This window comes from Myodes glareolus, chromosome 1 (assembly GCF_982192425.1).
Source record: "Myodes glareolus chromosome 1, mMyoGla1.1, whole genome shotgun sequence".
Classification (NCBI taxonomy): domain Eukaryota; kingdom Metazoa; phylum Chordata; class Mammalia; order Rodentia; family Cricetidae; genus Myodes; species Myodes glareolus.
Window position 1 is genome coordinate 54,979,636 of NC_142026.1, and position 14,110 is coordinate 54,993,745.

The window sequence follows — 14,110 nt, forward strand, 5'->3', positions numbered from 1 at the left end:
ATGCTCATAGCAGCACTATTTGTAATAGCCAGAACCTGGAAACAACCTAGGTGCCCCTCAATAGAAGAATGGTTAAAAAAGGTGTGGAACATATACACTTTAGAGTTTTACTCAGCGGTAAAAAAACAATGACATCTTGAATTTTGCATGCAAATGAATTGAAATAGAAAACACTTTACTAAGTGAGATAACCCAGACCCCAAAAGAGGAATATGGTATGTACTCACTCATAAGTGGATTCTAGACATTAATAAAGGTCTTTGAGCCTATAATTCGTGATCCTAGGGAAGCTAAATAAGAAGGAGAACCCAAAGAAAATCATATAGTTATCCTCTTGGATATTGGAAGTAGACAAGATTGCCAGGCAAAACTTGGGTGCACGGGAGTGGGGGGTGGGGTGGGTGTAAGGGGAGATAGGGAGGAAGAAGGGAGAAGGGGAGGATTAGGAAGAGCGTGGGGAAATGGGATGGTTAGGATGAAGAAAGGGTGGATATGGAAAAATGGAAGTAGATATCTTAATTAAGGGAGCCATTTTGGGTTTGCAAGAGACTTGACTCTAGAGGGGTTCCCAGGTCCAAGTAGATGTTCCCAGCTTGTTCCTTGGGCAGCAGAGGAGAGTGTGCCTGAACTGGCCTTATCCCATAGCCACACTGATGAATATCTTGCATATCACCATAGAACCTTCATCTGGTGATGGATGGAGATAGAGACAGAGACCCACATTGGAGGACTGGACTGAGCTCCCAAGGTCCAAATGAGGAGCAGAAGGAGGGAGAACATGAGCAAGGAAGTCAGGACCATGAGGGGTGCATCTACCCACTGAGATGGTGGGACTGATCTAATGGGAGTTCACCAAGGCCAGCAAGACTGGGACTGATGGAGCATGTGATCAAACCAGACTCTCTGAATGTGGCTGTCAATGAGGGCTGACTGAGAAGCCAAGGACAATGGCACTGGGTTTTTATTCTACTGCATGGACTGGCTTTGTGGGAGCCTGGTTTATTTGGATGCTCACCTTCCTAGACCTGGATGGAGGAGGGAGGACCTTGGACTTCCCACGGGGCAGGGAACCCTCACTGCTCTTAGTACTGGAGAGGGAGGGGGAGGGGGAGTAGGGGGAGTGAGAGAGAAATGCAAGGTGGGGAGGAGGTGGAAATTTTTAATAAATAAATAAATAAACAGAAAGCAGGCTGAGCAATGTATGGGGAGCAAGCCATAAACTATTGCTCATCTATGGTCTCTGCTTTAGTTCCTTCCCTGACCTCCTTTCATGATAGACTGTGAGCCAGCTGTAAGGTGAAATAAACCCTTTCCTCCCCAAGTTGCTTTTTGTTGTGTTCTTTATCGTTGCAATAGGAAGCAAACTACGATGAAGGGTTTGTCCACTGAATTTGTAATCTCTTGTTTTTTAATGTTGTTCAAGGTTGAAGCCAATACTGAGCCTGGACCTTTCACGGACAGGTTTTCCAACAGGGCTTCATTCACTCAGGGTGATGTTTGAACAAGATATTGCTAACTAGAGTTAGCAACCCTGCTCTAACAATGTAAAGCCTGCCACCTCAGAACAAATCCTCAATGGCTTCTATGTGATACTAGGAGAATAAGGGGGAAACAAACATTGATGCCTGATGTTTGGGTGGAAGTGTCACCCCAGCCCCTGGCATCCATACATCCAGAGTCTAGAATGTTTGGGTAGATGTTCCATCCCAAGTTCCCTCCCCTGGGAGTTGTCTCAGTCCAGACTCCACCTCTGAGAAAGCCCACCAAGTGATGACCCCTCCCCAGAGGTGCTCAAGACCACTTCCACGGGCTATTTAAATTGTACCCCAGAAAACACACACATCGTTTTTCGGGTCTTCCTTCTCTGACTCGTCTCTAAGGGGATGGATGGCTGCCCAGGAGCAATGGTATCCATTAAACCTGGGATTTTCCCGTTCGGTTTGATTTGGTCTGATTTGGATTATTGCGTCGGTGGAGAGGTTCATGGGGTGCAGAAACTTTTCACCTACAACACTCTCTTTACCGTGGCTACTCAATGAGTCCTTCCAAGTGAGGACCCCCCCCCCAGCAACCCACCTAGAGTGATGTGAGAGACAGTCTGGTCTCAAGGCTGTCGATTTTCCGAGGAAATGGCTTCTGCTCACGGTTTCTCTCATTGCCATCACCAAGGGCAAGGTGGAGCATGAGTGTCCTGAGAGTAAGGCCACGTGTGGTGTGTCTGCCCTGCCCTGATTTCATCACAATCTCTCCTCTTGGCCTGCTCAGTGATGTCCTCAGCTAGTCTCCTGCGCATGTGTCAGGGATCCTGAGTTTTGTCCTATCCTGCCATGCTGTTGCTTTGATGCCCATAAAGGGACACTGTCTTTGCTGGAGTTCTGTCAGGATTTTGAGACCCTGGCACTTGGGTCAGTCCTGTGGAGTTTGGAGGGCTGCTGAATGAGTGGGCTGTGCACTGGGAGACTTGGAAATCTGAGCATCTTGGATTTGACCCATCCTACCCAGCACAAGTTGCCCTCACATCATGGTGGAGACACCAAAAGCCGTGATCCAACTGCTGCCGAAATCTGAGAAATCAAAATATCACTCACTTCTTTCTGTGATCTTTTTTTTCCCACTCACCCTCTCATTGGCCTTCTCTGTCTACGCTTTCCTGGTCCTGGGAAGACAGAAGCCAAAATACATTCTAGCCGAGGACAGCGTAACAGTTAGAGAAGTGGACCACCTGAAAATAGTGAACGTGTCCAGGATGTGGTATTACCAGTCAAAACTACTAGCGACCAGTAGTGAAAACATAGCCATACAGACGCCTTGGCTGGCTCCCATCGTGTGGGATGGGACCTTCCAAATTAAAATCCTGAACCAGCAATTCCGGCTCCAGAATGTCTCCATTGGGTTAGTCGTGTTTGCCACCGGAGAATACGTAGCCTTCCTGAAAGCGTTCCTGCAGACCGCGGAGACGTACTTCATGGAGGGACACAGGGTGAAGTACTACATTTTCACTGATCAGCCAGCTAGCGTGCCACTCGTGAAGCCCTCTAAGGGGAGGCAGATGGTAATTCTGGAAGCCCAGGCTTCTGCGCATCCCCTGAACACCTACATCTACAGAATGGAGGTGATCAGCCTATTTTCCCAGGAGCGCTTTGCGAAGGAGGTGGATTACCTGGTCTGTGCCCACGTGAACATGGTTTTCTGCAACAGCGTTGGCGTGGAGATCCTGTCCTCCTTGTTTGGCACACTGCACCCTCTGTTCTTTGAATTTCCGAGGCAAATGTTGGCCTATGAAAGGCAACCTCAGTCACAAGCCTACATTTCTGAGGACGAGGGAGATTTTTACTACTCGGGGGCCTTCTTTGGGGGAAAGGTACTGGAGGTTTACAGGCTCACCAAGCTGTGCTACCAGGCGATGATGCTGGACCAAGCCGCTCACATCCAGGTCATGCGGCATGATGAAAGCTATTTGAACAAGTATCTTCTTCACAACAAACCCACCAAGGTCCTCTCTCCTGAGTACATGTGGAATAAGGAATTTCTGAACAGACAACGTTTTCTGGAAGAGTTTATAAACGGGGAAATGTTTGTAAGAATCAGCAAATATCCCTGGACTTACACTTACCAAGACTTCCAGGGGGATCCCGAACAGGGTCAGTGACAAGGATGTTCAATTGGCTAACATACTAAGATCAGAAGAAATTTTTTTTTAATTTTTCTGTTTTTCGAGACAGATTTTCTCTGTGTAGCCCTGACTGCTGTCCTGGAACTCACTTTGCAGACCAGGCTGGCCCTGAACTCAGAAAGATCTGCATGCCTCTGCCTCCTGAGTGCTGGGAGTCAAGGTATGCGCCACCACCGCCCGGCTCAGAATCAGTTTTTCCTAGCGTGAGCACAGGCTTCACAGTTCCAAATGGTTGAAAAGGATGCTCGGGTATAATTGCACCCGCACCCCACCAGACGTGGTTCCTTTGCTTTCCTTTGCTGTGATAAAACGCTGACCTAAACCTAGTTGGGTTAAAGGGTTTGTGCAGCTTACAGAATCTAATACTCCATCACCGAGGGAAGCCAGGGCAGGAACTCAGGCAGGAACCTGGAGGCAGGAACTCAAGCAGAGACCATGGAGGAACGCAGCTTGCGATCTTGCTCCCATTGGCTTGTTTGGTTTCCTGTCTCATATAGCCTAGGACTACTTGTCCAGGTGCCATTGCCCACCCACATCAATGACGAGACAATTTCTCCTGGTGGAGAAAAGTTTGATGGAGACAGTTCTTCGGTTGTGGTCCCCTCTTCCTATGGGATGCACCAAGTTGATGACTGAAGCTATGACACCACCCTCAATGTCAGCTTTATCAGACACCAAGGTACCCCCACTGCCAACACACACTTAGGCGGGCTGATTTCTTAGGTTAGGCCCACTTGGCCTTCTCTTCCTTAATAGCCCTTCAGGTAAATGAGGCCGGTTGGTATCGTCTTGTCCTGGTGAGCAGAGTATCTTAGACAACACCTTTCCAGAAGAAATGAGGTCTAGTTACATATCTGCCTTTCACGGCAACTGTCACACAGGGCCTGCTTTGATCTTTGGCCAAGGTGAGCTGTAAGCCAAATCACTTCCTCTTCAAATTCTTTGGTTGGTTGGTTGATTGGTTGGCTGGTTGGTTGATTGGTTGGTTGGTTGACTGGTTGGTTTTGGTTTTTGGTTTTTAGTTTTTGTTTTTTTTCAGAACAGGATTTCTCTGTGTATCCCTGGCTGTCCTAGAACTGGCTCTGTAGACCAGACTGGCCTCACACTCACAGACTGCCTCTGTGTCCCGAGTGCTGGGATTAAAGACAGCGTCATCAATGCCCAGCCCTCTCCAAATCGTCCCTGTCGGTGGAAGAGTTCCCTTGAATGCTTGCTCAGAGGTGATGTGATGTCAGACCAGGACCCTCTTTCCTCATGCCTGGCTTCTGTCCATCTCAAAACACAGTTTTTGACTGGCAGCAGTGAGTGTGCCTACTGATGGATTGCTCGCAGCCCCTGGGTTTAGCTTCATGATTCACCAAGTAGTTGAAGATGATTTCCTGAGAACAGAAAGCTTTCTCTCTCTTTTACTTAGAAATCCTCTCTGTGCTCTCTAGCAGCGGTGGTTATTGCAGAAACCTTAGATTTCTATGGCTCTGTTTTAGTTCTTTCTCTTTCTTTTCTCTCTATGGTGCAGAGGGGCAGAGGGTTACCCCGTAGCAGCCTTTGGCTTCCTGCTGTGCATGAAAAATGTTTTAGTTCCTGGAGCCTTCTCTTTTGAGGCTCCAAATTTAAGATTTGGTTTTGTTGTTGTTTGATACAAGGTCTCACTGTGTAGGCCTGGAACTCGCTTTGTAGACCAGGCTGGCCCTGACCTCAGAGAGATCCTCCTACCTCTGACTATAGAGCACTGGGATTTAGGGTGTGCACCATCATGTTCAGGCTTGTAGGCTGTTTACTGTTCTAGAGGCGGTGTGGGACCTGGGAGAATGACGCCAATGAATGAGGAGGACTGACGTCTTATACACTAGCCAGCTTTATTCAGAGCATCAGACAATTTATATTCTGAGGGTCAAGGAGACTCGCGTGAGTAAAGGGCACGAACTGAAGGGCAGGCTGCACATGACAGAGCATGTTTTTCCATGGACGCATAATAACTAATAACAATAGCCAGGTGTGATGAATCATCGGAAGTAAACGCACTCCTGCCCACTCCACCTGGGAGGAGCACAAAAGCAGAGTCCAAGAACAGTTCCACGTTTTGAAGAAACTAAGGACACAAGATTCTTATCTTGCTTTCTTGGGATTTGCACACACACACATTCAGGAATCTCTTTACATGACTCTATTATTGGATAGTGTTCCAACAATGATAGATAGATAGATAGATAGATAGATAGATAGATAGATAGATAGATAGATGATAGATAGATAGATAGATAGATAGATAGATAGATAGATAGATAGATAGATAGATGTATATACACACATTTCATGTCAATACTGAGAAGCTGTTTTTATAACAAAAACAATTCAGCAAAACGTTGTCTCCTTAATGGAAAGTGAAAATATACTAGTAGTGTCCCCAAGAGCCCCGTGACCAGTCACAGCAGCAGAACAGGCCCTGAGGCTCAAACCATCCCCTTTCCATCCCATCATTTGAGTCTCAGCTATGATATCATGGCTGTCCTAGGACTGGCTCCTCAGCGTCGCCACCTTCCGTCTCAGCAGGGGCCATCTCTGCCTTTACAGTTCAGCTGCAAGAAGACAGAAGTGCGCTTTGTGCCATTTCTAGATCCTCATGTTGGGTCTTCCGTGGCGTTACGCTTCTGCGGTGAGCCTGTAAAGCATGGTGGGCTCCCAGCAGTACTCTGTTTGCTGCTAGAAAGTGTAGGTCCTTCCTACAACACTTTCCCAGCATGTATTCAATTCCTGGTACCATGGAAAGAAAAAAAACCACACTCCCTGTTTAAAATGAATGTGACCTGTACAGACGTGACTCATCCTTATCACGCTTCTCATCAGGCTAACGTTTTGTATGTCATTGCCTATGAGGTCAAAGTCATGTTGAAGTCTCAGGGACAGGAGAGTTAGGAGATGGGTCAAGGAGCTGTGTCTGCCCTTCTTAGGGGATTGAGAAGTCCTCCCATAAGCCCAGCATCTATCAGTGAGGGCACCCTAATCCTCATTATCTTTCTATCACTTTGACAAAAATCCTGGAGAAACCAACTTCTTTTGGCTCCCAGTCTCGGGGTTTTTGGCCCATCGTTACTTGGCCTCGTTGCTTCAGACCTGTGGCCCATGGTGGAGGGAGAGCGTCTCAAATGCTAGCCAACAGGAAGCAAAGACCAAGAGAGAGGGGGCAAGGCTATGGAGACAAAATTATCCTTCAAGGAAACTTCCTCCCCAATGGCCTGCTTCTTCCCACTAGGCCCTGCCTCCTAACATCTACACCACCCACTAACAGCCCACTCTGTTGTGAATCTGTCACTAGCGCCAAAGCCTTCAGAATCTAGTCATTTTACCACCTTTGACCATTGCAGCTTTGGAGACCAAGCCTGCAACACACAAGTTTTGTTGGGATGGTGCAAGGCGAGGTAAAGTGGGGTATTTGGGATCTGAACTCTAATGCCCATCTTCCTGTCTTCCAGGGTTCCAGGGTAATATGAGGGATATGCTATGCTGAGTCCATTTGGAACCAAACTGCTGAGGGAGAGGAATCTTTGCAGTGATGCTTCTTCCTGCTTTGTTGTGTTTTAAAAACAACAACAACAACAACAGCTAAAACCAGTTTTTATCACAACAATTCTAATAAAGCAGCCGTGGATCAGCCCTTGGTATCCAAGCTCTGTCTGTTGTGTAGAGGATGTGCACCGTCTGGCCAGGGATCTGGGAAGATGCTGAAAGTTGGCATATGTGGTTGCACTGAGCATAGGATTGGAGTCAAAGCCAGGATGACGCTCAACATAATGATATACATAATAGTCACATGGCATTTACATTCAATAACATCACATATTTTGACAGTATTTTCCCGTTGTTACCTGCTTCTGTCACGACTCTCCAGGTGCCAGGTCAGTATTCTAAGAGGATCCTAGGCTAATAATACTGACAAAACTGCAGTAAGTTTCATCAGGAAACTAAAAGGGAAGCTGAGTGAGGGAGTTCACACCTTTAATCCCAGCATTTAGGAGGCAAAGGCAAGTGAATCCATGTGAGTTCAAGGCCAACATGATCTATGTAGCAAATTCCGGGCTAGCCAGGGCTATGTAGTGAAACCCTATCTCTAAAGGGAGAAGAAAAAGAAGGAGGAGGAAGAAAAAGAGAAAGAGGAAGAAGAAATATGGGTCATGGTTGTACATGACTTAAATCCTAGAACAAAGGGGGCAGAGGCAGGCAGCTGTCTTCAAGTTCAAGGCTAGCCTAGTCTCTATAGTGAGAGCCTGTCTCAAACAAAAGGAATTAAAAAGTTAAATTTAGTTTCCAGGGTGGAAACTAAAATCAGCCAATTCTTTCAAGCACATTAGGACAGTATTTTACCAGTGTTGAATTCTTTCAGTAGGTGGAAGGGAGGAAGCTTTCCTCTTAGCTATCTCTGCAAGTCCGGAGTTACCTCAGGCCAACAATAAACATATTTGTGGATGAATACCCTTCACAAAAGTGTATATAAAAATCCATTAGCATTTTAGGAAATTCTGACCGATCCATGAAGAAGGATGGCTGTGGTGGCTTAAATGACAATGGCCCCCATAGGCTCACATGCTTCAAAGCCTAGTCCCTAGTTGGGGAACTGCGTAGGAAGGATTAGGAAGTATGGTCTTGTTGGAGGAGGTATGTTGCTAGGAGTGGGCTTTGAGGTTTCAAGTGCTGAAGCCAACCCCAGTGTCTGTATTCTTGCTGCCTGCCAAGATGTAGAACTCTCAGCTACTCCTCCAGCACCATATTTCCCTGTATGCTGCCTTGTTTCCTGTCATGATGATAATGAACTAAACCTCTGAATGTAAGCAAGCCCCAATTAGACATTTTCTTTTATGAGAGCTGCCGTGGTCACGGTGTCCTTTCATGGCTAAGAAACCCTGGCTAAGACAGAAGTTGGTATCAGCAGTGGGGTGTGGTTGTGATAGGCCAGACTGTGCTGTTGCTTAGAGTGAATGTGGACTTTGGAACTTTAGGGAAGTAATAGAAAGCTTTAAATGGGTCTAATGTGCCACACTAGTAGGAGTATGGGAGACAGTGGTGCATTTGAACTGTGGGGGGCCTGGATCAAGAAGATTCAGAGGAGAAGAATATTAGTAAATTGCCTATAGACTGGTCTTGTGAGATTTTGGTAAAGAATGTGGCTGCTTTCTTCCCTTGTCCAAAAAGTCTGCCTAAGGCTGAATGGAAGAGTTTTTTATTTACCTGAATTGGCAGAGGACACTTCAAAACAGCTTAGTATTGACTGTGTCCTGCGGTTATTAGTCAACAGTCTTATTCGGATATATAATGAAAGTATCCAGCTGAGCAGAAAAAAAAAACACAAAATGTACAGTTCAAGCAGAAAAGGGGCATCAGTAAAAAGTTTAGAGAAAGGCCTGATGTTAAATGGAATTAAGAGAGTGAAGACCTTAGGGTAAGACACCACCCAGCTAAACTTCCAACTTGAGAAAAGGAATTTTTTTAAAAAGCTTCAGGATGGGTGGTAGTGGTACCCACCTTTAAACCCAGAACTCCAGAGACAGAGGCAGGCTGATCTCGATGGAGTCCCAGGTCAGCCAGGCTTAGGCAGTGAAGGAAACCATCAAAAACAGAAAGCTAGTAAAAATGTATTTGAAGGGGGGGGGGGGGGCGGGCATGTTCCAGTCCTAGCAAGCAAAAGAACTTGGCAGCTTCAGCCACATGATTCTGGAGTTAAGGATAGAAGAAAGGGGCTTGGAATCTTCCTCCTTGACAAAGGAAAGTGGCTGAGACCAGGCATGTCGGAGGTGTTCTTGCATGGAGGCCTAGAGAAGTCATTGCATGAAGCTGTCATAGTGAAGCTTGGATTGTCTTGGAGAGTCCAGGATGTTGAGGATGCCAGAGCCGTGGGACACCTGCTGAGGAGAGCTGCTAACAGGGAGTGGAAGCAGCCCAAGAGGAAGAAGTGTGTTGCAGTCAACAAAGGAGAAAGGAGTTGGAGACCTGAAGAGAGTTTTCACAATAGACAAGAAGATGTAGAGTTTGGAGTTTGCCCAGCTGGTTTTAGGACTTGTTTGACCCAGTATTTCCTCACTGTGCTCCCTTTCCTCCCTTTTGGAAGGGTGGTGTATGCCCTGTGCTACTGTATGTTGGGAGTATGTGGTCTGTGTTCGCACACTTTTTCATTTTGATTTTACAGGGTGTTACAGTTAAGACTCCTATGAGTCTCAGAAAAGACTTTGAACTTTGGGTTTAAGTATTGAGATTGTATGGGGACTAAATGAATTCATTTTGCATTATTTTATGGTACAAGCCTATGGGACTAGGGAGTGGGATGTGGTGGTTTGAATGAAAACGGCCCCCGTAGGCTCATAAGGAGCATGACTGTGAGAAAACTGGAGGAGACACACCCATTTCTCTTGACTGTCAGGTCATGTTCCGCCCATCCAGCTAGGGCACACTGGGTAGAGCCAAGCTTCTCACTGTGCTGGAGAGACCTCTGTCCCTGTCAACAGGTGGGCCACCTGTCTTAGGATTTCTCCTGCTGTGAAGAGACACCATGACCATGGCAGCTCTTAAAAGGAAAATATTTACAGTTCAGAGGTTTAGTCCATTATCTTCACGGCAGCAAGCATGGCAGCGTGCAGGCAGATGTGGTGCTGGAGAAAGAGCTGACTCACATCTTGACTCACAGACAACAGGAAGTGACCTGATCTCACTGGGCACGGTTTGATCATATGTGAGACCTTAAAGCCTGCTTCCACAGTGACACACTTCCTCCAAGAAGACCACACCTATTCCAACAAGGCCACACTTCCTAATAGTGCTATCCCCTTTGAGGGGCCATTTTCTTTTAAACCACTGCACCGCCTCAGGCACACCTGACCTGGAGAAGCTGTCTCCTCCAGGTTGTGCTTCTATTACTGTAACGGTCTGTCCTGTCCCTTTAAGAGACGAGCCCCGCCCACTCCTCCCCCCTTCAGTCTAGTCAAGCCATCTTTCTTTTGCTTAGCTTCCAGCCTGCACTTTCTCTGCCCTGTCTCTCTTGGAAGAGGTGGTTGCTGCCCTGCCTCCTCACCTCTCCTCATCTCTCCTCTCCTCCCCTCTCCTCTCCGCCCCTCTCCTTCCCTCTTTTCCTCTCCTCTCCCCACCTCTCTCCATTTCTCTCTTTCTCTCTCCCTCCTCCTTCCCTTTCCTTCTCATTTACTAAATAAGCTATATCTAAACTCACTCTGCATGCTGTGCCTCTCCATCTCTGTCTCTCACCGGCCGTGGCTCCTCCTCCTCCAGGGACCTGCTGCCTGCAGAGGTATCTCACCCACTGCCGCCATCTTCCACCTGCCTGGGACCCACAGAGGCCTCAAGCGGTGGGACCCAGCTGCCTCTGGTGGCCCGCTGCTGCCCTTCAGGGACCTGCCCCATTTTATCATTACAATTACCGTCTTGCCGTAGACCAGCTGTGATGACCCACACTAGACTCTCATGAGATGGGACCTTCAAATGTTCCGTTGTGGGGGGAAGGGAAGGAGGGTGAGAGCACCTGCTGCTCTTCCAAAGGTCCTAAGTTCAATTCCCAGCACCCACATGGCAACTCACAGCTGTCTGATGCCCTCTTCTGCTATGCAGATGTACATGCAGACAAAGTACCCATACACATAAAATACATAAATCAGTTTACACACACAAGCATGTATACATGCACATCTGGAACTAAATTCACCCCATAGGCCATAGTTAGCTGACTCTTACAAAATGTTGCTGAGAGAAACAGTGAAAAGATCTAAAAATTATGGGGACAATGGTCTATCACAGCTCTGTACTGAAAAAAATGAATATTTGATAAATTGCCTAATTTGGTCAGGATATTAAAATATAATCTTTGCAAGCCAGGTGGTGGTGGTACAGGCAGAGGCAGGTGGATCTCTGTGAGTTTGAAGCCAGCCTGGTCTACAGAGCAAGTTCCAGATGGGGCTACAAAGAGAAACCTTACTCAGGGAGGAAAAAAAAAATGAAATTTGAAGAAGTACTGGTATTCTTTAAAAAAAGAAAAAGATTTATTTATTGATATGTATACAGAGTTCTGCCTACATATATGCCTGCAGGCCAGAAGAGGGCACCAGATCCCATTACAGATGGTTGTGAGCCTCCATGTAGGTGCTAGAAATTGAACTCAGGAAATTGAACTAGGAAAAGCAGTCAGTGCTCTTAACTACTGAGAAATCTCTCTAGCCCCAAGATGCTGGTATTCCTAAAGAGATCAAGACTCCATGAAGGCAGATAGTCAGCATTTGAATTGAAGTAACAAAGAAAGAAAACATTTCCATACACAAATGAGTGCAGAGGTAAGGGTGACACAGGAAACGGCCATCTGTAGGATTAGAGAATCTGATCAAATATCAGCTGAGGCTAGCCTCCAGCCTGGGAGAGTCTGTTGTGAGGAATGTCGGGCTAGGGCAGTGTCTGTAAAAACAGAAACAAAACCAAAAAACACAACAACTAAAACATTCCTCCCTCACCCACAAGTGGGCAGTCAACAAGGAGCCTGTGGATTTGAATAATCCCCAAGTGGGTGGTGCTCACCAGACCACACTTGGTCAACACCTTATGTTATGGTAAAAATAAAATGCTGCCAGTCCCTGAGTGCAGTGGGCAATGAGACCATGGTGAGCCACAAAGGCAGCCGGTCCCAGGGTGAGAGACAGAGACCTATTAGGCATGCCATGCAGAGAAAGTGGGTATTTACTTAGTGGGTTATGGAGGGGTAAGGGAAAGAGGGGAAGGGGATAAGGGAGAAGAGCAGAGGAGCAGAGAGAGAGAGAGAGAGAGAGAGAGAGAGAGAAACAGGGAGAGACAGAGAAAGAGAGGAGGGGGTAAAGGGAGAAGTGGGGAGAAGGGAGAGAAGCAGAAGCTGCAGGGGGGGAGAAATGGAAAAGAAGGACTCGTAGGCTGGAAGTAGAAGAGGGGAGGGAGTGTGCAGGGCTTGTCTCCTAAAGGGGCAGGACAGACCATTACACCTTGCACCTACAATATTCTGGAAGCCAGAAGCTCTAGGCAGCCAGGCTAGGGTTTAGCAGTTGCACCTCAGTTTGTGTTCCATTTCCTGGTGCTCCCTCTTAGTCACGTGTCCCAACCATGGCGGGTGGAAGAGGTCCCAGCCAGAACACCCTCTGAGATTCCCACTCACCTGAGTACTGCCAGCACACAAAGGGCTCTTCATGGGCCATTTCCTCATGCAGATCTCCCATGCCAGCGCCGTTCCTATGATATTTCCTACACTCAACTCCATCCCAACCTCCATCCCACCTCCTCCACCCCATCCTCTCCCATTCCCAAGGCCTGCCAGCAGTCCTCAGCTCGGGCTGGTACACCTGCAGATCTTGCTTTTGGTTGCCATTCATTTGTTGCATCAGTCCAGCTGGGTGCACTCTTAACAAATTGTGTCCCTCCTGACACTGCTGGTGAGATCATAACCCAGAGTAACCATTAGCTCAGTTGCCTCAACTATACGTAGTCCGTGCAAAACGTCTTCGATAGAGAAACATCTGACCTAAAAGTTTTAAATTGGTAATTGCATCTGCAAAAAATATTCATCTCAAAATGTAGAATATGGTACCGTAAACACATTCCTCTAATATAAATGATAAAAATAAAATTGGGTATTCTTAGAGGCCAGCTCAGTATACACTGGTGTTCACATGTGGTTTTGATGAATGTTCCTCAAAATAGTTTTTGTTTGCTTATTATCATTTATTAAGACATTATCTTATATAGCCCATTTGACTCAATATGACTATACCTCCACTCTTTAGTCTCAAATTGGATTGAAACTTGTTTGCTGTCTGTAACATGAGGGGGGTCAGCTTGTTTGTGTTTTTCTGTCCCACCCAGTCCCCCCAGGCTGTTTGGCCCCAAAGAAAATAACACAGAGGAAGTTATAAAGCTGATTGGTCCATTAGGTTAGGCTTCTTACTGGCTAACTTTCACATCTTGATTAACCCATTTTTCTGATCTATTTCAGCCATGTGGCTCAGTACCTTTTTCAGTGGGGCAGATCACATCCTGCCGCTTCGGTGATCTGGGCAGGAGTGGGAGGAATCAGCTTCCTCCTTCCCAGAATTCTCCTGTTCTCATTCCATCATTTCCACTTCCTGTCTGGTTTTCCCACCTACACCTCCTGCCTGGCCAGCCGGCTTTATTTAAAACATGATTGACAGAATACAGACAATTCTCCAGCACCAGCTGTCCTGAAGTACAGCAGGACCATCCGAATGTGTTAACCATTTTGTGGTGTTCATTCCACCAAATGAGAGTAAAGATCATTACCAAAATTCTTTTTTAGTCGAATTAAACAAACTTTGTTTTCTGTCAGACAGAGCTGCTACAGAGGAATTTGAGAAAAATAGTATTTAACATAGGAGAAGATAGGGTTTCTGCTAGAGGGTTCCCAAGGGGTTTTGGTTA

The 14,110-nt window shown here is 46.7% G+C and overlaps 1 protein-coding gene across 1 annotated transcript; it reads left to right on the plus strand.

Annotated features, from left to right (window-relative positions):
- The first annotated feature begins 2,310 nt into the window (after window positions 1–2,310).
- On the plus strand, window positions 2,311–7,322 carry LOC125403096 (histo-blood group ABO system transferase-like). The gene is made up of 2 exons (XM_048438276.3): window positions 2,311–3,641; window positions 7,144–7,322. The coding sequence occupies exons 1-2, from the start codon at window positions 2,522–2,524 to the stop codon at window positions 7,176–7,178; spliced, it is 1,155 nt and encodes a 384-aa protein (XP_048294233.1). The 5' UTR covers window positions 2,311–2,521; the 3' UTR covers window positions 7,179–7,322.
- The last annotated feature ends 6,788 nt before the right edge of the window (window positions 7,323–14,110 follow it).

Coding starts and splice junctions, on each gene's coding strand:
- LOC125403096 (XM_048438276.3), top strand. CDS start 2,522: ATGGTGGAGACACCAAAAGCCGTGATCCAACTGCTGCCGAAATCTGAG. Junction 3,642..7,143: donor CCAGGGGGATCCCGAACAGG/GTCAGTGACAAG, acceptor CCTGTCTTCCAG/GGTTCCAGGGTAATATGAGG.